This window comes from Cannabis sativa, chromosome 6, assembly GCF_029168945.1.
Source record: "Cannabis sativa cultivar Pink pepper isolate KNU-18-1 chromosome 6, ASM2916894v1, whole genome shotgun sequence".
Lineage (NCBI taxonomy): Eukaryota > Viridiplantae > Streptophyta > Magnoliopsida > Rosales > Cannabaceae > Cannabis > Cannabis sativa.
In genome coordinates this window covers 842761-867158 of record NC_083606.1, presented here as the reverse complement: position 1 = coordinate 867158, position 24398 = coordinate 842761, and the positions used below count along the sequence as shown (strand labels likewise).

At 30.3% G+C, this 24398-nt stretch overlaps 3 protein-coding genes and 1 long non-coding RNA gene across 4 annotated transcripts; 3 read left to right on the top strand and 1 right to left on the bottom strand.

The window, feature by feature from the left end:
• Positions 1 to 516: 516 nt before the first annotated feature.
• On the top strand, positions 517 to 2871 carry LOC115694674 (rust resistance kinase Lr10). Its single transcript, XM_030621757.2, has 3 exons — positions 517 to 1378; positions 1481 to 1519; positions 1662 to 2871. The coding sequence occupies exons 1-3, from the start codon at positions 619 to 621 to the stop codon at positions 2771 to 2773; spliced, it is 1911 nt and encodes a 636-aa protein (XP_030477617.1). The 5' UTR covers positions 517 to 618; the 3' UTR covers positions 2774 to 2871.
• Positions 2872 to 11229: 8358 nt separating this feature from the next.
• On the bottom strand, positions 11230 to 14144 carry LOC115725169 (receptor-like protein 53). The gene has a single exon (XM_030654602.2). The coding sequence runs from the start codon at positions 14109 to 14111 to the stop codon at positions 11673 to 11675; it is 2439 nt and encodes an 812-aa protein (XP_030510462.1). The 5' UTR covers positions 14112 to 14144; the 3' UTR covers positions 11230 to 11672.
• A 2612-nt stretch (positions 14145 to 16756) lies between these two features.
• Positions 16757 to 17842, top strand: LOC133038670 (uncharacterized). The gene is made up of 2 exons (XR_009688169.1): positions 16757 to 17208; positions 17292 to 17842. It is a non-coding gene; the product is annotated as an uncharacterized LOC133038670 (long non-coding RNA).
• A 2414-nt stretch (positions 17843 to 20256) lies between these two features.
• On the top strand, positions 20257 to 22156 carry LOC115694861 (red chlorophyll catabolite reductase, chloroplastic). The gene is made up of 2 exons (XM_030621963.2): positions 20257 to 20673; positions 21381 to 22156. The coding sequence occupies exons 1-2, from the start codon at positions 20359 to 20361 to the stop codon at positions 21990 to 21992; spliced, it is 927 nt and encodes a 308-aa protein (XP_030477823.1). The 5' UTR covers positions 20257 to 20358; the 3' UTR covers positions 21993 to 22156.
• The last annotated feature ends 2242 nt before the right edge of the window (positions 22157 to 24398 follow it).

Sequence of the window (24398 nt, the reverse complement as noted above, 5' to 3'; positions counted from 1 at the left end):
CTTACTTATTTTATTTTAATAAATATTTAAAAATTGTTAATCAATTATAAAATACCATCTCATAGTAATACTAGACACCTTTCGGATTTAATATATAGTCCCGATGTTATATGATGGTCTTATGTTTTTATCGGAAAGGGATGTCCTTTCTGAACTTTATGCTATTCTTTTGAGCGATTAGCTGATCATGTTTAAGGAAGATGAATTTCATTTAAAAGAAAAAAAAAACATTAAGATATCATATTACATATTTTGTGGACTTCTATGAAAATATATATTTTATTGGAAAAATTCAAAAGAAAAACAATAAATAAAAATATCATATAAGTATGTGGCTTACATTACTATATGTCTTCCCCACAAAAATAATTTAGAACCATTTATGCATAATTTGCCAAGAAGTTATCATCTTATTTAATTAATTCTCATTCAAATAATTCTGTGGTCACAGTCAGTTTTGCCGACTTATTATTACATTTTCAATTATCCACACAAAACTAATACTAATTTGACTTTACAACTATATGTGAATAGAATATCAAAGTATCATTTGATTGAATATACATAAATATTAATATCAAATAGCACATATGAGTATTATTATAGCTCATAATCATAATGAGTATGTTAACACTAAAGCTCATAATCATTTCATATTTTCTTATAATAACAATTGAGAGTAGAGTAGCAAAAGCAACCACCCAAAATGATGATGATGGTGATGAGTGCAAAGAAGCTAGATGTGGTGAGATGGAGCCACCAATCAAATTCCCTTTCAGGCTCAAAGGCAAGCAACCACCCCATTGTGGCTCTCCTCGGCTCGGTTTCGATCTCTCATGTACTAATTCCAACAAAACCATGCTTGAGCTCCCAAATCTTCAATTGAAATTGTTTGTAACACAAATGAACTACAAATTTCAGTACATGGAAGCCTATAATCCCTATTGCATCCAACAAAAGAATTTGAAATTATTACTCAATAATCTTTCTACTACTTCTCCTCTTCACTTCTTTAATAGTCAATATATGAGGTCTATGCTATTGAAATGTTCTACCAATCATACAAATAATGGGGTTTTGGATTCTCCAATCCCTTGTTTAACAACTAGTGACTCATCATCATCATCTTCCAAGTATTTTGTTTATGCCATTGATTATAATTTTTATGGATACAACTATTGGGGGGATTTAGTTTCATGTAGCAAGATGTTTAGCAATTTGCCAGTCCCACCAGAAATATTCAAACATGAAATTTTTTCCTTGGAATGGTCAAAACCGAATTGCGAAAATTGTGAAGCTAAAGGAAAGAAATGCAGATTGAAGAGGCCTCATGACTCGAATGATGATCAAACTGAATGTTACAACCCAATGAAGAAAGGTATGTAGTAAAATTAATTTCTCTCTTATTATTGATCCAAATTAAAACAATTTCGATTGTGTGTTTTTTTGTTTATATTTCTCTCTTTTGTTAATTTTACAGGTGATCATGATCAGTTGAAATTTGTATTGATGACTACTGGTGAGTATTTGTATTATAAATAGTAGAATGATTTTTTATAACACTTTTTTTTGTGTAATATAATTAATGTTATAAATTCTTATAAATTTAAATATTCTTGTTTTTTCTCATCCTTAAAATCAATATTTATTTGTATGTATAGGTTTCACAACAGGTTCATTTGTTATTGTATTGGGGTTTCTTGCAACTTTTTATGTCTACCATAAAGAGAAACAAAAGAGAGAAAATGGGTTAAGACTTGAAAAGTTTTTGGAGGATTACATAGCATTCAAGCCATCAAGATATACCTATGCCGATGTGAAAAATATCACAAAAAAGTTCAAAGATAAGTTGGGAGAAGGAGCGTATGGAACCGTTTTTAAAGGTAAACTTTCCAACGACATTCTCGTCGCGGTGAAGATTTTGAATATCTCAAAGGGAAATGGAGAAGAGTTCATCAATGAGGTAAGTACAATAGGTCAAATTCACCATGTCAATGTGGTTCGTTTGGTCGGTTATTGTGCTGATGGATTTAGAAGAGCCCTAGTTTATGAATTTTTACCAAACGATTCGCTAGAGAAACACTTATCAACAAAACAGTTGATTGGCAATGAAAAATGTTCTCTTAGTTGGGAGAAATTATTTGACATTGCTTTAGGCATAGCTAAGGGAATTGAGTATCTACATCAAGGTTGTGATAAACGAATTGTTCATTTTGATATTAAGCCTCATAATATCCTATTAGACCACAACTTCAAACCAAAGATTTCTGATTTTGGTCTTGCAAAATTATGTTCAAAAGATCAAAGCATAGTGTCAATGACCACCGCTAGAGGAACCATAGGGTATATTGCACCCGAAGTATTCTCTAGAAACTTTGGAAATGTATCCGACAAATCAGATGTCTATAGTTTTGGAATGTTATTACTCGAAATTGTAGGAGGGAGGAAAAATGATAACATGAATGAAATCTACTATCCAGAATGGATTTTTAATCTTTTAGAAGAAGGAAAAGATATTCGAATCTATATTGATGAAGGCGGAGATGGTAAGATTGCAAAAAAGCTTGCAATCGTTGGACTTCGGTGTATTCAATGGCACCCATTAAATCGTCCGAATATGAAAGTTGTAGTTCAAATGTTGGAAGGAAATGAAGAATTAAGTATTCCGTCCAATCCATTTTCATCTTCATCAAGTGATCATCCGTCCAAAACAAATACCAAACTACCAAAAAAATTTATGAAGTCTTTAGAATTAGAAACTATAGGTGAATAAACATAATGTGTAATTCATTTCTTATGAAATTGCATGTATCGTTGTATATTTTTGTGTATTTTTATATTCAATACATAGTGTAAGATCTAAATTCTTTAGTTATCAAGTTCTATTACCGATTGTTACTATGCTTATTATACCAATTCGATTAAAGTGTTTGGGCTGTAAAGAAATAAAGCTAAAACAGTATAAGACAATCGAATTACAAGCTTCCCTTGCACTGAAAAAAAATTACAGTCAAGTAGTGCTTGGATTTCCCAAACCAAGATAAGTAACTTTTGATTTGTTACTATGCTTATTGTTTGACAAGTGGTTTCTGGAATTTTACCAACTTGTGTACAGCTTCTCAAAGCTCATGTGCCTATTTCTTCCTATTTGCCCTGTAATGGCCATAAGGAAACAATTTTTCATGTTCTGGTAGGGTGTTCTTTTGCTCGAGCATGCTGGAATCGATTGTTCAGATATCTCTCTGTAAGTTGTTATGGTTTCTTGGGCAATTTGGAAGGCTCGTAATGAGGTGGTTTGGCAAGATAAGACCCCTACTACGTCATTAGTTGTTCTTTGATCGATATAATTTTGCCAAACACAGATGAATTCTTCTTTGTCCATTGTTTCTGCTGGATGCATGAAACATAATGTGTAATGGAGTACACCAGCATTCTAATCAGATAAAGGTATATGCTGATGGAGCATTATTTAACGATGTTGGTCATGTCGGATTAGGTTGTTTGGCAAGAACTAATGAGGGAAGGGTACTGGAGGCCTATACTGTGAGCAAGATGGGTGTTGTTCTACCGAAAATTACAGAAATAATTGGTATCAAGTAGGCTCTGAGTTCAGATGCATTCATGGTCTAATAATGTGATCTTGGAGACTGACAGTTTGGTTTGTGTTCAAGCTATCCAAAGTAATTTACATATACCTTATGGCCTCTTACTTAATGATTATCATGTTATTTTTATTTTTCTTGAGTAATGTTGCTATTCAATTTGTTGAACGATTTACAAACAAAATCGTTCATTATCTAGCGCGCAACTCTTGTATTTCTTCAAATCGTATTTTTAGAAACATGATTTATCTCCTGAAACATTTGCTATTAATGGATGAATTTTCACTTTAATGAAAATTTACTTTTTATTTAAAAAAAAAAAAAATGTAACTAAAAATGGTAATTTGCTTCATATCAATATTGTTTGGCAAGAGACTCTTGTTTCTTTACAGATCGTGTGCTTCAGTTGAAGAATTGTTCCTCTGAAGTGCGTTTTATTGTTTTGAACGAATTTATTAATTAATAGATTTTATGATTTTTTATTCAAAAAAACAAGATAGATAGATAATTTAGTCATGCGACACTTGCGATGCATATGGTAGACTATTACTTACTCTACGTCACTTAATTCCATATGTATCAATATTGCCAATGTTCAAGGGTGAAAATAGCTAATTAATGGAATAGAAATAGAAGATAATCACCAATGAATTAGCTTAAGAGAAATGTTAAAATACACTATTAATATCTAATACTTTCTTTATTATTGTGAATAAGTAGCAACTTTCGTATAATTTTAAAAAATATCTTCTAAAAAATTAATATTACTAATTAATCGTAAAATTCCAATAATAAATTTTATTTTATAAAATGTCCAATAAATCAAAGTCGTCAAATTTACACATTAAAGAGAGAAGAGAGACTTATTAGTCAAGTGGTCTTGCACGTTGAAATAATTATATAAATATATCTAGTTGGTTAGTTATGATAAAGAGTTATAAATGAGTGATATGAATTAGTCCACGCATATATAATAATGGATAATAATTTTGTAGGGTCTACTATAAAGACTTTAGCTACTTTCTTCTGTTTTTTAATGTTGTGTCTCCTTGTAAATTTTTCTTTACAATAGTGGCACTATAGTACTATCAAAAATCTTAATAGTAAATAAAAAAAAATAGATTTTATGAATTTTTTATTTTTAATCACAATAAAAATTATAATTAAAAATAAAAAAATTGTGAGTAATTATAAATCATCATTCTTAATTAATGATTTAAAAATCTGAAACTAAAGACATTAGTTACAAAAATTACAATTTAGTATGACTAGATATATTTATAGTCACAATAACTAAATAAGAATTGTGATATTTGGTATAGTATGAAATGAAATGAAATTTTTATTATTTTGATCAAAATATCCTTTACTCTTTTAACACTACTAAAAAATCCCAAATTCCCGTTGGTTTTACACTGTCAGGTAAAGAATTCCCGACAGTCCATAAAACAGTCGCCTATACGAGCGTCGCGAATACTAGGTAGAATAGACGACGGTTGAAAACTGTCGAGAAAATAGTATGGGCCACGGTTTAAAACCGTCGCCTATAGTGAACACTATAGGCTACGGTTTAAAACTGTGGCCTATACTATAGGCCATAGTTTTAAACCGTAGCCTATACTATAGCCCACAGTTTAAAACCGTCGCCTATAGTGTTATAGGCACGGTTTTAAACCGTCGCATGCAGTAAAATTTTCAATTTAATTATAAATTTAATATTTTTCAACAACGCTTTTTGCTAGTCATTTTGCTACCAAAAAAAGGAAAAAAAATTAAAATAATAAATAATTCTACTCTTTTTTCCATGCATTAATTAATTTTTATGAATTTATATAATATCATTAATTAGTTAAGGTAAAGTATAAATATAAATTAAAAATGAACAGAAACTGAAATATATGCAAACTACTTACTCTAACTTACATAATTGTTAGTTATATAAAAGTATTTGATTGTAGTGTAAAGTATAAACAAAAAAAAATTGATCATCATAATAGCCCTTGTTGCACCGTTTGTGTTTAGACGCATTCAATCCATTGATCACGGAGAAGATTCATCTCATCATTTAAATACGGGTTGCTCTTACCCTGCAAAACAAAATTGAAAAAAAAATATATAATAATTAGTAAAAGACCTTGTACACTACACTACACTACATTCTCTTTTGAATTGATAACTCTTTATTATCAATTCACTCTAAGTATATGAAATTGATAATTGAACGATATAACAAGGTAAAGGAGGAACATCAGCAACTTCTCAACCCAACATCAGAGATAAAGGTATTTTGACTATATGACCTAACTGATATATATTTAGAAGCTATGTATATATATATGTATTCAAATATATAATTAGTTGTTTATTTGATAAAAAAAATTTGAAGTAGTACTATCAATGATTTTATATTATATATATACACTCAAGAATTTTGGTTTTTGTTGCTGCAAAATATAAATAATAATTGGATATTGTCAATCAAGAGATGTTATTTCAAAGTTATTCAAAGATAGTCTCTCTGCATTTAACTTTATAAAGAGTTAAAGACTGCAACTTTATATATTTCTCTCAGCCTTTGCATATTTCATGTGGCTATAGGTTTGTTATATTCTATAAAATAGATAGATCAGGAAGATTATACTATGATGTTATAAATATAAATGTATAGGACTTAATGGTTGGCTGGATTGTGTAAAAACTTGGATAAATATTATGCGAGAAAAAAGAGATTCTCTTTCTTTATTTGTTTCCCCATATGCCAATGTGTGTATACATATTGAAATCATGTTATATGATGTGACAAAATTACAAAGAGTAAAACAGCATACTTCAAACTAAAAATGACAAAAGAATATTAACTGATAAATGTGATGAATCTTATAAATTTAGTAGTGCACACAACAACAAGTAGCTCGAAAATAACAACCTTTGCACATCTCGAAGTAGTGCAAAAAAGTAAAAAAATTATACTTTGTAATTGATGTAGAATTTTCCCTGAGACGGTCCAAGCAAAATAACCAACACAAAGTCAAACTATTTAACTCAGATGCCAATGAGAAAACAATGAAGACAATAAAATCAAATCTCAAATTTTATTAGTTACAGATTTGAACACAATCAAACTTCTAATTTGTCATCTATACATAGATGATACCTATAATCATTCTCCAAATGAGTTTGAGATTGACCAACCAATAGTGAAGTAATTGATTATCTACTATAAAACTTTCATTTTCTTATAAATATTGATCATAATTAAAAAATATTATAGAAAAAACACTTCACAATAAACATTTATAGCAGTAGTGGGAGGGGGTATCGATAGGCCCAATATATGTTGGTAGCAAAACATTGATCATAAAGCTCTCTTTCTCTCTAATTTCTTGTCTTGGGTTTCTCAGACAAATTCGATTTTTTATTTGGTGATCACAGTGTTTTTCTTACAGTTTTCACATTGCTTTTGACACGTTGAAGCCTAATTCTGATCATATTTTTCATCACTACATCTTCTCTATTATTACTGCTATACATATATTAAACAAACTACTATAACCTCTTTACCAATTAATATATCTTTCATATTTTTCTTCTTCTTCTCAATGACAAGATTCACTCATTTTCACAACACCTCTTCAACTTCAATTACAATGGTAATTAACTCATCACATGATCGAATATCGATCTCTTTTCTCATTCAGGCAAGCTAATAATTAAGGTAATTAATTATTGACTTTTAAGTATGTTTTAATTGGGTTTATTTATTTTTTGTAGAGTGGTGTAATGCCGTTTATGTTAGAATCAAAAGTTAGACTTATAATGGGGTTGCCGTTTATGCCATTATCTTGCAGAATACAACTTATACAGGGCAAGGTCAAGAAAAAATCGCATTCTCTCCATCCAAAACCCTTTTCAAGAAGAATTTAAAAACAAAAATTGAAAAATCAAAAGACAATTAGGCCAGCAATCCAAACTCCAATCACCCAACTTTTCAAATTCATTCACTCTAAACTTATTTCATAGAGCACAAAAATGATTTTGATTCAACATATTTTCCTCTGATAGATATAGTAATTTTTTTCATTTTTTATTCCTAATCAGATGTTGTAAACACCAAAGCTAAGTTCATGGTCGACCGAATTGTAAGAAGAGAGAAGCTCACCTGGTGCTAGGGACGTTTCTTGGGACTTCTAGCTCGAGTTCAGTGGGCAAACCCAGAAACCCTTCTGGCGCTATCAAAGGTCAGGTGCGATACATGACTCACGAGAGGTGGGCATTGTGATTGTGAACGAATAGGGTCAGCAGGCGTCGCCGGTAGTGGCGGAGGTGCACCGCCAGTGATAGAGAAAGACCCGAGTGAGTGACTGAGTGAGATCGAGGGAGTGAGAGACAGGGAGTGAGTGAGATGCGAGGGTTTGATGTCTGTCTTATGGTGAGAGGCGCAAGAGTTTTCATTTTTTAGCCCTATTTGCGACGGTTTAGAACCGTGGGGCAAAGTATGGGCCACGATTTAAAATAGTGGCCCATACTTTGCCCAACGGTTCTAAACCGTGGGGCATAGTTTTATAACTTTTTTAAAAAAAAAATTTCTACACTTTTAAACCGTCGCCTAATCTATACGAGTGTTAAAAACTGTCGCCTATAATATAGTATAGGCGACGGTTTTCAACAATCAGTTAATTTTTTTAGCGACGGTCCCAAAAAAAAGCGTTTTTGGGACTGTCGCGAATTCTGCATTTTGTAGTAGTGTAAAATAATTTTTGTTTTATAAAATGACCATTATGATACAAATAAAAAAGTGATATATATATATATATTTATGTATGATTTTTAAATTGTATTTTTTAGTTCTAATTATCAAATAGTAAAGGCTAAATACTATTTTAGACCCTATGTTTTGCAAAAGTTACAGATTGGACCTTTTATTTTGTTAAATGACAAAACGGACCCTGTAATTTCCAAAATAGGACCCTGAGTTTAATTTTCGACAACTTTTTTAATATAACCAACTTAAAGAAAATTCTTAACACGAACAGATACAGAAAATGTAAACAGTTTTGTCATAACACATTTAGTTTAGATTATTATTAAATTTTATTTTGACAAAAAATCAGTTCAAATTTACGGTTTGAGTTTCTAAAGTGGATACGATTTTTCATTGCGATTTAAGTTACAGCGTTAGTTGCAATAGGAATTTCTATGTAGAATTTTGTAAAAATATATAAAAAAAATAAAAAATAAAATAAAAAAAAGGCTGTTCTGAAGACTTACACATGACTTGACTAAGTCATAGGATGTGCTTGTCTGCACTTAATGACCCAAACAAATCTTATTCGGTCAAATCTAAGGTAATTAAGTGTATTTGTTTGTACTTATTGGCACTTAAAGATCTGATTCGGTTGGATGTATTACCAATGCTTAATAAAATTCAGACATCTTTATATTTATTTTTCTAATATTATATATCTATTCTTTTACAACATTAATATTACCTCATTTCAACAATTCAATATATATATATTATAAATAAAATTTTGACAAAGTCTTATTTTTTGTTTCTCAATTTTATATTTATACATATATATGGGACAAGATTATGGTATGACCTAACAAAAGTTTCTTATCGGTAGGGTACTTTTTTTAACCATTGATTTTAGATCGCGTGGCTATTATAATATAAGGTGTATACTCTTACGATAAGACAACTTATATACGATTAAAACTTTTACATATTATAATAATATTTAATAATATTTATTTTTTAAAAAAAATAAAGTTAATAATTAAAAATTTTATTAATTTTTATTTTGAATTATTATTTTTTTTTAAAGTTACTTTGAATTATTTTTATATTGGTATTTATTAAAGTTACTATAAGAAATGTCACTTTTGCCAGCACATTTTTGTTCTGACAAAAGTTTGGTATTGTGTTGACAAAATGAAATCTACTTTTGATGTGTTTGTAAAGTCTTTTTTTGACAAGTTAGTTGACAAAATATTTTTTCTTTTATGGTAAGATTTTTTTGCATACATACCCGAATTCTTACCTTGTGATTTCAGTTTTTAGTTGCTCTTTTCTTTCTTAGGAAAGTTGCACTTTTTAGCTGAACTTTCCTTTATTTGGAAACTTCTTGTAAGAGAAGCAATTCTCTTATGGAAAGTTGTCTTTTTTAAGGAAACTTTGATTGTTGCATTTTCCTTATTGATTTCGATTGTATCTTGATACAATCAGAATATCTAATCTATTTTTGGCAGGAATCAAGCATTAATAAAGGATCGGACCCGATTATAGCAAGTTTCCCGTTTCGGTACGTCTGTTGCGTCGGCATCCGAGATCCGATCTTGCAGATCGTGTTTTTTTAGGAAAGTTTTTGTACAGCTGTAGATTCGATCTTGTGACTGTCTCTAAGGTTTCTATGTTCTATAAATAGAGCCTAGAGAGCAGCCATTCGAATTAGCTCTTCCATTATTCATTTTTTGCACTTATCTTATTTGAGAGAAGAGAGTTTCTTTGTTTTGTGAGAGCCTAGTTGTTCATCTAGGTTCTAGTTGTTTATTTCTGTTCTTACTCTGTCCTAGAGGTTGTGAAGAACTACTTGATTGAACAAGAGATTGGTCTTCGGGAGAACACTTGATAAAGCCTTACTTCGGGAGGAAGTAAGTACTTGGTCTTCGGGAGAAGACTTGTTGAAGCCTTACTTCGGGAGGAAGTAAGCACTCACACTTCAAAGACGAAGGGAGTTCGGGCTTGAAGGTGTTTCAAGAAGTCAGATTCATAAAGTGGATTACAAAGGATTGCGGCAATACTTTAGAGGGAGTGATCTAAACTTGTTTGAGTCAATTGTCTTTGTAATTTTGATACTTTATTAATTGATTTCATTCTCTGGGTGTGGCCCCATGGACTAGGAGTGTTTGGGAGAACACTAATACCACATATAAATCTCTTGTGTTAAGTTATTTATTTTTCTGCAAATATTTTATATTCTGTCTCTTCTGTTTTGTCACTGCAAAACTGATTTCTACAGTAACAGAATTACTTTCTGCTTCTGCAGACGCATACAGTTTTATATTTTTATATGTATAATTGACATTTGCAAAAACACGGTTTTTCAGTGTTGGCAAAAAAGAGTTGGCAAATAAACGTTAGTATTAGAACTTTTACTGGGGTAAAATGAAACGTGCTGGCAAAAATATTTTTCCCAACACGTAAATACACTGGCAAAAGTTATAATTTTGTTACTGCAAATGTGCGCTGGTAAAATTTTAACTTTTTTGCCAGCGCAGTTTACAAGATGCGCAGTAGTAAACTGCGCTGAAAAAAGTGACATTTCTTGTAGTGGCTATGGAGTTTGATTTGAGGTTGATGCAGGCTTCGAGTTTTGGGAGAAAAAACTTGAAGCTCTATTAGAGTTCTGATTGTGTTGTATGTCTGTGAAAGATTCAAGGGTTTCAGATTGTTCGAATAGGGTTTTTGTGTAAGTTCAAAAAGGTGTAGTTTTGATTAGAGTCAAAAAGGAAGGAAAATGTCTAAATCAACCTTGGAGAGTTGATTTATTATTTTTGTTAAGTGTAGGGTCAAAGGTAACATTTCCTATACTATAGTAAATAAAAATATATAATCAAATGCATCTTACAAGAAAAGTTATAACTGCATTGTTTTATAGGATCAAGTTAAGAAACTATTTCCTCAAAAAAATTGAAGACACACTCAACAAACCAATCTTCATTATTAATAAGATTATTTGATTTGTAAGCTAGCTAGACACATGTATTATTACATCCAACATATGAATGTTTACAAATAAGAAAGACAACTTATTACTCAAAAGCATAAAATACAACCACACATAGAATAACACAACAAGATTAAAATACATCAAAGTGGAGTTGAGAATTAGGAACCACTAGGGTTGTCACATCCTTATTTGGTTCCCAAAGATCATCACTAACCAATTTGGTTTCCTTGCAATCACAATTTTTCCAATGAGCAACCCAATTAAGAATCCGCACCCATATCCTACTGCCACAACTTTCCAACCGAATTGAAATAGAGAATTGCTTGACTCATCTTCTTCAGATGATGGAGGTGGTAGTTCCAATGGCTTGGAGTGATTTCCACATTTTGGCAGTACCCAAGTTTCCTTCGTAACAACTGCTATCAAATGTGATGAGATGGGACTGTGGTATAGGTCCAACCAATTTGTTGTGTGAAACATTGAAGTACTGAAGAAAAGATGATTTGTCCAATTCTCTTGGGATCTCTCCTGAAAGGGCATTTTGAGAAAGATCTAACGATTCAAGATTTGTTAGACTACTCAATGATGATGGAATGCCACCTTTGAATCGGTTGTTGGACAAATCAAGAGAAATGAGCCCTTTTAAGTTTCCAATGGCTTGAGGAATGTCTCCATCAAATTTATTGTTGGAGAAATTGATGAGTATAAGAACTTTTTCCACTCTTGAATACCATATGCCAATGCCTTTGATTGTTGTTGTAAGCTCGAAAAAATATTGATACCCAAGCGTACCATAACTTGTTGTGATGCTAAAAGTTGGTGATCTCATATAATCAAAGTCTTCATCAATATTGCTTGTACTTGTCATGGACTTCCAACTTTGTATATATTTCAATGGCAATTTTCCAGTGAAGTTATTGTTAGAGATATCAATTACACGCAACTTAGGAAAATGAAGGATTGTTCTAGGCTCCTCTATAGCTCCATAAAATCCATTTCCCTGCAACTTAAGAACTTCTAACTTTGGAAGATTTCCCAACCAATATGGGAAAACATCACTTAATTTGTTACCTTCCAAATTGAGGTAAACAAGCATCTCACTATTGGTAAGCGATTTAAATATTTTCCCTTCAAATTGATTTATTGATAAATCAATGTATCTTATTTGGTTTCCTTTGAATTCAGGAGTGTTTCCACAAAAATGGTTATTTCTAAGGGTCACTATCGATAATGACTTACTAAAATTACCTAAACAAGGAGGAAGCTCACCACGCAAACTATTATCTTTAAGGTCAAGAAATTGAAGAGAAGTTTGGTTGCATATTGCAGATGAGAGTTCTCCTATTAAAGAGTTTCCAGCAAGTGATAAACTCACCATTGTTTCTCTGCTTACACTCAACATCCAATTTGGTATCTGATCACCAATAGGGTTATACTCAATATACAAAAGTTGAAGCTTTCTTTGATGCCTAAGAAAATGTGGAAAAGTTGTTAAGTTACAGTTGGATAGTACTAGTGAAGTGAATTGTGGAAACGTTTCATTATTTATTCTATTGTTAACATTTAATGAGAGTTGGTTTATGGAAAGATCAAGGCAAGTGAGGTTGTTAAGGCCAAGAAACATGTCAAAATCCACTATACCACTCAAACTATTACCTTGTACGAAAAGAATTTCTAAATTGATGAGATTTGAAAATGACAATGGAATCGGACCACTAAGTTGATTAACAGAAAGATGTAGTTCACTGAGTTGAGTTAGGTTTCCAACAGAAGAAGGGATATTTCCTACAAGATTATTTTCAGAAAGATCGAGATAAAGGAGTTGGCTCAACATACCTATGGAATCTGGAATCACTCCTGAAATGTTGCAATCACTTGCTGATAACTCAGTCAAAGAAGAAAAGTTTTGATTTAGTGATGATAGATCCCCAGATAACGGAGTGTAACTCAAGAACAATGACTTGAGAGAACTCCTTTGGTTAAGCAATGGAGTTATTCTTACATTGAGATCTTCATTAAATCGCAAGCTGAGTTCTTGTAAGTTTGGTAGTTGAAAGATATTAGTTGGGAGTTCACCTTTTAGTTCACAATCTTTGAGTAATAAAGATTTCAAAGTTGTCAAATTCGCCAATGATTTTGGAACTATTGAAGATATGCTTACATAACTGAGACAGAGTTCTTCAAGGCTTGTTAAATTCAAAATCAAGCTCTCAAAGTTTGGCTTTTTGAGTTTCAAAAGATTTTCTTGTGAAATTGGATCTATGTTGGCACACAAAGAAAGTTGCAACAATTTGGATAGTTCTGAAACCTCAGAGGGAATTTGGCCAGAAAAGACAGAGCCTGATAGGTCCAAATTGGTGAGCATCGAAAGTCGGTTGATAGCATTGGGTATGTGAGAGTAGTTAAAATGGTTGTTTCCAAGATTAAGGCTTTGGAGGTGAACCAGGTTGAAGAGGGTGCTATTTGAGTCAAGAGAGCCATAAAGATAACTATTGCTAAGATCAAGGGTGATGACATGGCCTGTGATCTCATCACACACAACACCATCCCACATACAACAATCTTCTTTGTTGCTCCACAAGGCAACCTTTGAATAAGCATCAGGATCATTAGTAACAGACTTGTTAATAATAAAGCTTTCCTTAAACTTCAATAGAGAAGACTTTTCAAAATCATGGCAAATAGGCTGTGAGAAAGAGAAAGATGATAATAAAGTGAGGAAAAGAAAGAGTACATAAAGAAGAAGATTATTACCAACAAAACTAGAGAATCCCATAATGATTTTCAGATTTGCAAACAAGTGAGAATTGAGCTCTACTATTTATAGAAACCAAAACCTTATTATCAACTTCACTAAAATTATTTAAATTATATGTTATTACGTCATATATGTCCACTAAAGACTTGACTATGAAGTTTTAAGTTTATTATTTAAATTATATGTTATTACGTCATATATGTCCACTAGATACTTGGCTATCAATTTTTAAGTTTATTATTTGAATGAAAAGTTTTTTTATTTTTAAATTTTAAAATAATTTTTTTTTGCATTTTTACAGAATTCTACCTAAAAATTCTTATTGCAACTAGTAGAGCAACTTAAATTACAATAAAATATCTAAAAACTACTTTTAAAACCCAAATCATAAATTTAAAAAAAAAATTAAAAAAATAATATATAAAATAATTCACGTACAAATAATTATATAAATATATAGTTAGTTATTTTACATGATAGAATTATAAATGAGTGATATGAATTAGTCCACGCGTATATAATAATGGATAATAATTTTGTAGCTACTTTCTTCTATTTTTGTAATGATGTGTCTCCCTGTAAATTTTTCTTTGCAATAGTGGTACTACTAGGGACCCAAAAACTTTTAAATACATCTTATTTTAATAATTTTAAATTTATATAAAATTTATATTTTTAATTATATTAAATTTTTTTAACTTTTTTTCTTTCAATTCATATTCTTAAAAAAATATACTTATCAAACAAAATTAAATTATATTTTAAATATTATGACAAAAAAATTATAAATTTTTCTTAAAGAAATAAAAAATATATATACATGAGTTAGAAAAAATTATGAAAATGAAATTAAAATAAGTATTGAAATTAACATAAAATAATGTGAGGAAAAAAAATTTAAAAAATATTAAGAGTAATTTTTAAAAATTATTTAAGTATATTTTTTTAATAATAGGATGTATTTATAATTTTATAGAGTGCAAATAGAAGTCTCCATAGAATTTATCACTATAAAAAATCTTATAGTAAATAAAAAAAAATATAATTTATTATTACAGAATTTTTTATTTTATAGTTACAATATTTGTTGTGGCTAAAGTTAAATTAGTGACTACTAATTGTATTTAAATACTATATTTTAGTTACAAATAACTTTTTATTAATGTGACTGAAAATCATATTTAGTCACAAAAAAAATCATGTTATAAATAAAATTTTGTCACTAAAAGTAGTTTGTTTTCGTAGCATTAGTCACACTTAATGTTATATATTGTACCGAATTTGACACATTTTTTTAAACACTATTATAATGATATATTACTAAATATAATAATACATCACTTTTTTAGCAATTCAATACTTCTAATTCATCATCATACAGTATAGGTACCTATATAAATAATTTTGTAGAAATAATATATTTCTAAATAGTATATCTATTATATAATTATATCTATTTTTTATATCAATAACGAGATATCACCTTTTTATATGTTTGGCACCATAAAATAACCTCTAGTGTTTCTTTTTTACGATGGTAGACTAGTGCATTTGATTTTAGTCACAACAAATATTGTGATTAAAAATACATTTAGTCACAACAAATTATAATTTTTGTGACTAATATCTTAGCTACGGACCTTTTAACCACAACATAAGAATAATAATTTATAATTAGTCACAATTTTTTTCACTTTTAGTCACAAGTTTTGTTTTAACTAAAAGTAAAATTTTTTATAGTGTAAATAGGATTCGATATTAATTGTACTAATATTAATATTACAACTCACAAAGTGTTAAACACTATAAATACTGTTTAGTATTTCTCATTTTTTTTTTTTATAAAGTCACCTTAAGTGTTTCTCTTTGACGATGGTAAGTAAGACTTAGTCAAGTCGTCGTATATAAGTCCATATACATAAATAATTTTGTAGAAATAATATAATTAACTTGAGTTTTACGAGGGTAGAATAATATAATTAATTAGCTTGAGTTTTACGATGGTAGATTAATATATAATTAATTACTTGCCCGTATTATGTACGTAACTTAATTTCAAATAGAAAATCATGATCACCATTACATTGGAATAATTAGTTGCATGATAGATCAAATGAGTATAGTGATATGAATTAATAATTAGTCCACATATATAATAATATCTTTTTCCACATTATATCATAATCATCATATACAATGTCCAATATATTATATTTAGGTCAAGTTTTTGATCGATTGTCTTAATTTATATCGTGTGCGTGACACTTATATTGACTCCATATTTACACATAAATAGGATGAAATTTTCATCTATTCCACTTTATTCTTAAGGCACATAGTCTTGGACATGTGGTATTAATTGGTAATTGGTTGTGCAACAACCTTAATTAGCATCCTTCCTAGAATATTTTTTGTTATGATTTTGTCAATGTAGTCTTCTTGGTGTATAGCTTCAATCTCCCATTGTTTCTGTTCCTTTATACCCATCCTTCATCTCAAAATCTAATTTGAGCATTAATTCTTTTAATTTTGTCAACATTAGACTTTTCTTTGTTGATTATTGCATATTATCTACATAGAGCAATAAGTAGATAACTTTATTTATTAAAATTAACATATTTTTAGTAAAATTATATTATATTTGTGACTAAAAAATTATCACTAAAATTATTTTTTAACAATAAATCTAATATCAATCATAATAGGGTAGATCACACAAAAATAATAAATACTAATTTTCTTTTTTGTGAAATTTTCAAAATACAAAAAGTTGTTAAAGTAAAAAGAGAAAGAAAAAGAAAAAAAAGAGAGACAAAAGTTATAATAATATAAAGAATTGTGTGTGGACCATATTGATAAATTTATATTAAAATAATAAATTTTGGATAAGAAACGTGTGGAAGTAAATGAAATCAAAGTAATAAGTATGATATTGAGATTGGTTTAATTAATTTTATATTTTAAATTAATAAATGATTAGTTAATGCAGAGAAAGAGCATGCAATGGTAGTTTTCTCTCATCATCAATTGCAATCTAAGTTCTCAACGATACCGTTTCACATGAAGCTTGATGATCATAATGATACTGATGAGATTGAGAAGATGATGAAGAAAGGTAGAAAAATCATTCATTGTAGGTTCGGGTTTCCCGGATTAGGATTTTGACATGTGATTTACTCGGTTTTAATATGTGATTAGGGTATTCATCCAACACGAGACTTTTCGTTCAGGTCGACCAACTCACTTAAATTCGGAAAAGAAGTAAGAACCGCATGTAATATGTGATATGAATATGCGATTGTATGTATGTGTTAATGTATATGCATACTTGTTATGATTGCTACACTACTAACACTTGTACGGAAACGGTATAGAGTGCACTGGTATAGTGCATATTGTTTAAAGAGTACATTAAGCTGTTACCAGCACAAGTACGAGAAAGTAGAGGGTGTGTGTGGTATATATATCACTTAGTAGTACTCAAGGTACGAAACAAACCCTACCAACACTCGTGCAATTACGTACGTAGTGTATGTGATACAGTGCCTGTACCCTAGTATGAAACGTTCTTATTACTCATCTGTTAAGCCTTGTAAATAGGTGTATGGGCACCTAGATACAAGTCGTTATTATGTGATATGTTATATGTTTGTCTTCAATTTTATGTTGGATGTAATAATACATGTGTGTAGCTAGCTTACAAATCAAATAATTTTATTAATAATGAAAATTGGTTAGTTGAGTGTGTCTTCAATTTCTTTTGTAAGGAATTAGTTTCTTAAATTGATCCTATAGCTTGAATCTTTCACACACGTACAACACAATCAGAACCCTAATTATAGAGCTTCGAGTTTCTTTTCCAAAAACTTAAAGTTTGTATCAACCTTAAATTGAACCTAATAGCTCTCCCCTGATCAAAGATTAAACCACACACACATACACACTTATAACAATAAAACTGATAAAGAAAAATAAGAAAAGAAAATACCAGATTAATAAAGGTTCCCCAAAGATGTTGGGTGTTTCCACTTTCGAGCTCGCTTAAGAGTGGTTCATTTCCACTATTGGATCTTCAACGATCAACACAATACAAAAATAGAATCCAAATCTCAAGTAATTGATTGGTAATCCTTAATCTTTTACATTTATTTCCTCTCTTCTCTCTTTTTCTAACTCTCTTCTTTTCTTTGTGTATGTAACCTCCTAGAAATGGACCTCCTAGCCCTATCCCTAGGGCTCCAAGACTTAGCTCTTCAAGTCTCTTCCTTTTACTTCGATTTGGTCTTTTGTTTTTGTTTAGTCTACTATTATTTATATTTGTAGTGAGCTGAGAGTGTATGTTGAAGTTAGTTGCAAAAGTTTAACTAAGATTGCAACTAACCTTCGTTCAGGGAGAGTTTGTTAAGGTCGAAGGCCACCTATTGCAATTTTCCTTTTATTTTCCATGCAAGTTGTAATAAATTGTTATGTTGATCGGTAGTGTATATGGAGATTTTTTTCCAACAATTTCTACCTGAATCACCATATGCACTCATAGTTGCTAGACTTAGATATTCTAAGGGTTTTACCAACATGTGTTAATCCCTAATAAGCTTAACCAAAGCTTAAACTTATTTAGGGAAACCACCTTAGTTCCCATTACTACAGGGTTTACTACTGTAGGTACCTTGTCAATCTCAATTTTCCCTAAAGTAATTTTATCCATGATGAAATGGTATTTAATCTCTATCTGTTTCATTCTATCATGAATTTAACATAGAATTCTTGCATAAATAGATACTACTCTGGCTGTCTGAGTAGATAGTAGGTACTTTCTTAGCTAGGTTTAGCTCTTCTAGCTAGTAAAATTACCTCTAGTAGTTATGAAAAAAATAGGTTGATGTAGATCTTATAGTGTCTCTATCCCTTGCATAGTCTGCTTCCATAAATCCTTCAATGTTCTGATGCGCCTGGTGTGCTTGGTATATGCTTTCCAATGTTCTTTCCCTAGACATGAACTAGGGGTAGCAATTCGTGTTTGCGGGTCATGTTCGTGTCGTGTCGAGACCCATGTATAATGGGTATATGCTCGACCTGAACACAACTCGTTTAATAATCATGTCAAAAAATGAAATCCGAACACGACCCGTTTATAAACGAGTTGATACAACACGACCCGTGTAACCCGTTTATAAGCATATTTTGTTTAAACATGTCAACCAATAACACGTTTATGAAGTATTCAACACGTTTATAACCCATTTATGACATGTTAAAGTATAAAATAACTTTAAATAAGTTATTAATGAGTCAATTTCGTGTTAGTTGTAACAATCCGAACATGACCTGTTTATTAAACGGGTTAGACGAGTCAACCCGAACCCATTTAAGGTAAACCCAAACCTGCTAACTCTCGTGTGGGTTTTAATTTGTATTATAATATCGGGTCTGACCCATTTTTCGGCCCTAACATGAACCTACTTAACAAATTGATTGCATAAGGAAGGTCAAGTCTAGTGTTGACTATAAGATACATTATAGATCCTATTGCATTTGGATAGGGTACTTCTGATATTTTATTTATTCCACTTTATTCTTTAGGCACATAGTCTTGGACATGTGGTATTAATTGGTAATTGGTTGTGCAACAACCTTAGCATCCTTCCTAGAATATTTTTTTATGATTTTGTCAATGTAATCTTCTTGGTGTAGCTTCAATCTCCCCTTGTCTCTGTTCCTTAGGATGGTTATACTGTGCAGAATCTTAGTTGCTACCCATCCTTCAACTCAAATTCTAATTTGAGCTTTAATTCTTTTAATTTTGTCAACATTAGACTTTTCTTTGTTGATTATTGCATATCATCTACATAGAATAAGTAGATTACTTTATTTACTAAAACTAACATATTTTTAGTAAAACTATATTATATTTGTGATTAAAAAATTATCACAAACTATTTTTTTAACAATAAATTTAATATCAACCATAATAGGGTGGATCACACAAAAATAATAAATACTAATTTTTTATTTTTGTGAATTTTCAAAATAGTTACAAAAAATTGTTAAAAGTAAAAAAAGAAAGAAAAAGAAAAAAAGAGAAAAGTTATAATAATATAAAGAATTGTGTGGACCCTATTAATAAATGTATATATAAATAATTAATTTGGATAAGAAACGTGTGGAAGTAAATGAAATCAAAGTAATAAGTATGAAATATTGAGATTGATTTAATTAATTTTACATTTTTAATTAATAAATGATTAGTTAATGCAGAGAAAGAGCAATGGTAGTGTTCACTCATCATCAATTGCAATCTAGGTTCTCAACGACACCGTTTCACATGAAGCTTGATGATCATAATGATAATGATGAGATTGAGAAGATTATGATGAAGAAAGGTAGAAAAGCATTCATGGAGTTTCCATACGTGTCAAGTCCACAAAAGAAGTTAATGGTTGATCTTGTATCAACGGTGGAGAATGGTCTTAATAAGAAGCTCCTTCCATCTACTCTTCCACCAAATGTACAATACTATCAAAATCAAACTAACACAACTCATGCCTCTCTTCACATCAGATCTGGCAAACCATCTTCACATGTAAGATATATACTCTTTCTCTTAATTTCTTATCCTCTCAAAATAAAAATGAGAAAGATTATATTGTGTTAATTTCTTGTGTTTTGAGTATTAATTAAGTATTAAGTTTCACATGATGATTAACATTGTTGGAAGATGCTTAATTTTTTCGGTGATCAAATGCGTCGATTAACAATGTTGATTGTTGCGTTGACGGACACAAAAACCCCTTTTTGAATAGTGATATTTGTAGTTATAAATTTGCATTAGAAATATTAATTATAATGATTATATATATATATATGTATTAAATATTGTTTGGAGGTTCACAATTAGCAAAAAAAATTGGTACACTATCTTATTGTGATCATAATAACATGGTAATTATTGATTAAATGTTGGAGAAATATGTAGTTTAGTAATATTAATTATTTTGTTACCAATCAATTAGCACAAAGGTTATATATAAGTCTATATAAGAAATAAGGTAAAGGGGTGAATTATATATTGAATGTAAAATAGTTTTTTTTTATTATTATTTTTTGTTGGAATTTCTCCTTAGTTTGTCATGAATTTAATTAGTTTAAATTTTCTAATTCAATCGAATTATAAACTATCAAAATATGGTACATTATCTTAACATTTAATCACACCAAGTTAATTACATAAACCTTTCTTTGGTTTGGATCCTAACATTCTAAATATATGTATTATGTTTTGGTATATAGATTGATTTCATATATGGAGGTTGGATTCACCGCGAGCTACCAAATGGAGGAGCATTGAACATAACAAGTCTCTCGGCCTATCTAAATGCATCAACAAACTCACCAAACTTCTTATTGGAGATAATCCGTAGTAGTCCTGAAACCCTAGTACTCATTCTCGACCTACCACCTCGAAAAGACCTTGCTCTCTATCCAGATTACCTACAAAAATTCTATGAAGACACCGAATTAGATGCTCAAAGACAAATTCTCGAGAAAATTCCTGAAGTTAAGCCTTACTTCTCTTCATCTCTTTACTTTCGAAGAATCGTGTCTCCTACTGCTATTGTAGTCAAAATTGAGTCAGAGGCTGGAGAGCGAATAGATGAGATTATACAAGAACATGTCGATCTTATTGCAAAGCGAGTGCTCCAAATTTGGTTAGAAAAATGTATTGTTGAGAACAATGAAAAAGTTGATGAGATTGAGAGAATGTACCTTCTAAAGAGAGATAAGATGGTGAGGAGTAAAACAATTGAGATCGAATTTTCTTCAAGTTTGCCCTATTTGTTTGGACCTGAAATTGCAAATCGAGTATGGGGTACTGTACAAAAGTATTTTTCTACATCATGATATATTTATTTGTACAAGGTTATACAACTTTTGGGGGAGAAATTAGATGAAATATGCCTCTAGTAACCCTTTATTGAAAAATGTATATAGTTTTATTTCAATGCATTTGTAAACTCTATTATATTTAATAGAAAAATGTTAAATGATATAAGAAGTTATACTAATCTCACATGTTTAAATTTAATAATTATTATAAAATTTTGTTAATCATTCGTTAGAGTCGACCCGAAAATTGAGTAGGGGCCCGTACCCAAGGCCTCTAACCCTGGTCTGAAGAATCTCTTTATAAAAGGGGTTATTTTTAGAAATATGGAAAAAATTATTAATGTTATGATAAATATGGCATAAAAAGTATATGCATTATCTAACCAATCAAATTAAAAATATGGTTTTTTTGTTTTTTTCTAAAAAAAACCATATAAAACATTAAAAAAAAATCTGAATTTAAAATTCATAAAAAAATAAAAACTTAATTAAATTACCATAAAAAATCTTAAAATTCCATTCGTATAAAACTATAGTGATCGCCGAAGTTGTCACTCGTGCCGAAAACTCACTGGAGTTTACTGCCAGCACCGGAAAAGTCGCCGGAGTTTCTGTCGGCACCGAAAAAGTCGTCAAAATTAGCATTGTCCCTGAAAAAATCACCAAGAAACTGGTTTCTTGATGAAAAAACTGGTTTCTTTGTGATTTTTCCGGTAATTTTACCGGTGATAATGCCAAGTCCGACGACTATTCTGGAGTTTGATGTCGGTGTCGAAAAAGTCGCTGAAGTAGTTGTCGGTGTCAGAAAAATCGCCGGAGTTATTGTCGGCGTCAAAAAAGTCGTCTGAATTGGTATTGTCGCCAGCAAAATTACTAGAAAAATCACCAAGAAATTGGTTTTTTCATCAAGAAACAGGTTTCTTCACCAAAAAAGTAGTTTCTTCATCAAGCAACTAATTTTGTTACACAACAATAGTAAAGATTATGAAAATAAAATAAAAATGATATACACTGAAAATAATTGAAACTAGTTTCATCAATAAACCAAATAGAGAAAAAAAAAATACAAAAAAATTACCAAGAAATTGGTTTCTTCATCAAGAATTCTTCATCAAGAAATTGGTTTCTTGATGAAGAAAAAAAACTAATTTCTTGGTGATTTTTCTGGCGACAATGCCAATTCCGACAAATTTTCCAGAGTTTACTGTCGGTACTGAAAAAGTCACCGGAGTAGCTGTCGGTGTATTAGTCGTCAGAGTTGCTACCAACGCCAGAAAAGTCATCAGAAATGCCATTGTCGTCAGAGAAATCACTGGAAAAATCACCAAAAAACTGGTTTCTTCATCAAGAAACCAAAAACCAGTTTCTTGGTAATTTTTTCGGCGACTATGCCAATTCTGATGACTTTTCCCAAGTTTGATATCGGTGCCGGAAAAGTCGCCGGAGTAGCTGCTAGCATCAGAGAAGTCGTCAGAATTGGCATTGTCAGAAACCGGCTTCTTGGTGATTTTTCAGTGATTTTTCCGGCGACAATGCCAATTCCGACAAATTTTCCAGCGCCGGTAGCAACTCTGGCGATTTTTTCGGCACCGACCTCTTTTCGGTGACTTTTCCGGCACCGACAGCAACTCCGGTGACTTTTCCGGCATCAATAACAAATAAAACTTCCTAAACAAATAAAAACATTAAATATGGGATTTGAAAACCTAATTACATATATATGGCATATCAAATACCATAAAAAGATCTAAAAACAAAAAAAAAAATACCATATAAATTGGTCAAACTTAAATGTACCATATTTATCATAAGAACTTTTAAAATCCCATAGTAAGTGTAATTTCCTCTTATAAAAGAGCTCCCAATCAAGTTTTGAAAAATGCCATATTTATACTTTTACTACTATTTATTAAAAAAAGACAATATTTCTAAAAAGACAATTTGTTTTTTTTAAAATACTATATATTTAATATTTTATTAAGAAAAAAGCCTAATTATTTTTTAAAAAATACTTTATTTTAACTTTTTACAATTATATACTAAAAGTATATAATTTGTTCAATTTAATATGTTTTGATTTTCTTTTGACAAAGAAAAGAAAAAAACAATAAACCATAAATCTTATGAGATGCACCCTTAGCCTTATGGCATTTTTTATGTTATACTTTAGCTTGAATTTCTACATAGTTTCAAAGGACATTTACATGACTCAATATTATTTGTTTCAATTTTTGCTTCATAATAAATTTTAAACAATTTCTAAGAACGTTCTCTTCATATTATAAGGAACTTAATCAATTTCAAACTTATGTTTTTTGCTTTTGGCAAATTTCAAAATATTGAGTTAGAGAAGCCCAAAATGGTTGCGTATATTATTGTGATCTTTAGTTTATGATTTGGGCTCATGTAACAAAAGTCCAA

Bases quoted from the DNA above. Each gene is read 5' to 3' on its own strand.
- LOC115694861 (XM_030621963.2), top strand. From the start codon at position 20,359: ATGGTAGTGTTCACTCATCATCAATTGCAATCTAGGTTCTCAACGACA. The intron at 20,674-21,380 runs GTAAGATATATA...TTTGGTATATAG, and splicing joins CTGGCAAACCATCTTCACAT to ATTGATTTCATATATGGAGG.
- LOC115725169 (XM_030654602.2), bottom strand. From the start codon at position 14,111: ATGGGATTCTCTAGTTTTGTTGGTAATAATCTTCTTCTTTATGTACTC.
- LOC115694674 (XM_030621757.2), top strand. From the start codon at position 619: ATGAGTATGTTAACACTAAAGCTCATAATCATTTCATATTTTCTTATA. The intron at 1,379-1,480 runs GTATGTAGTAAA...TTAATTTTACAG, and splicing joins TTACAACCCAATGAAGAAAG to GTGATCATGATCAGTTGAAA. The intron at 1,520-1,661 runs GTGAGTATTTGT...TTGTATGTATAG, and splicing joins ATTTGTATTGATGACTACTG to GTTTCACAACAGGTTCATTT.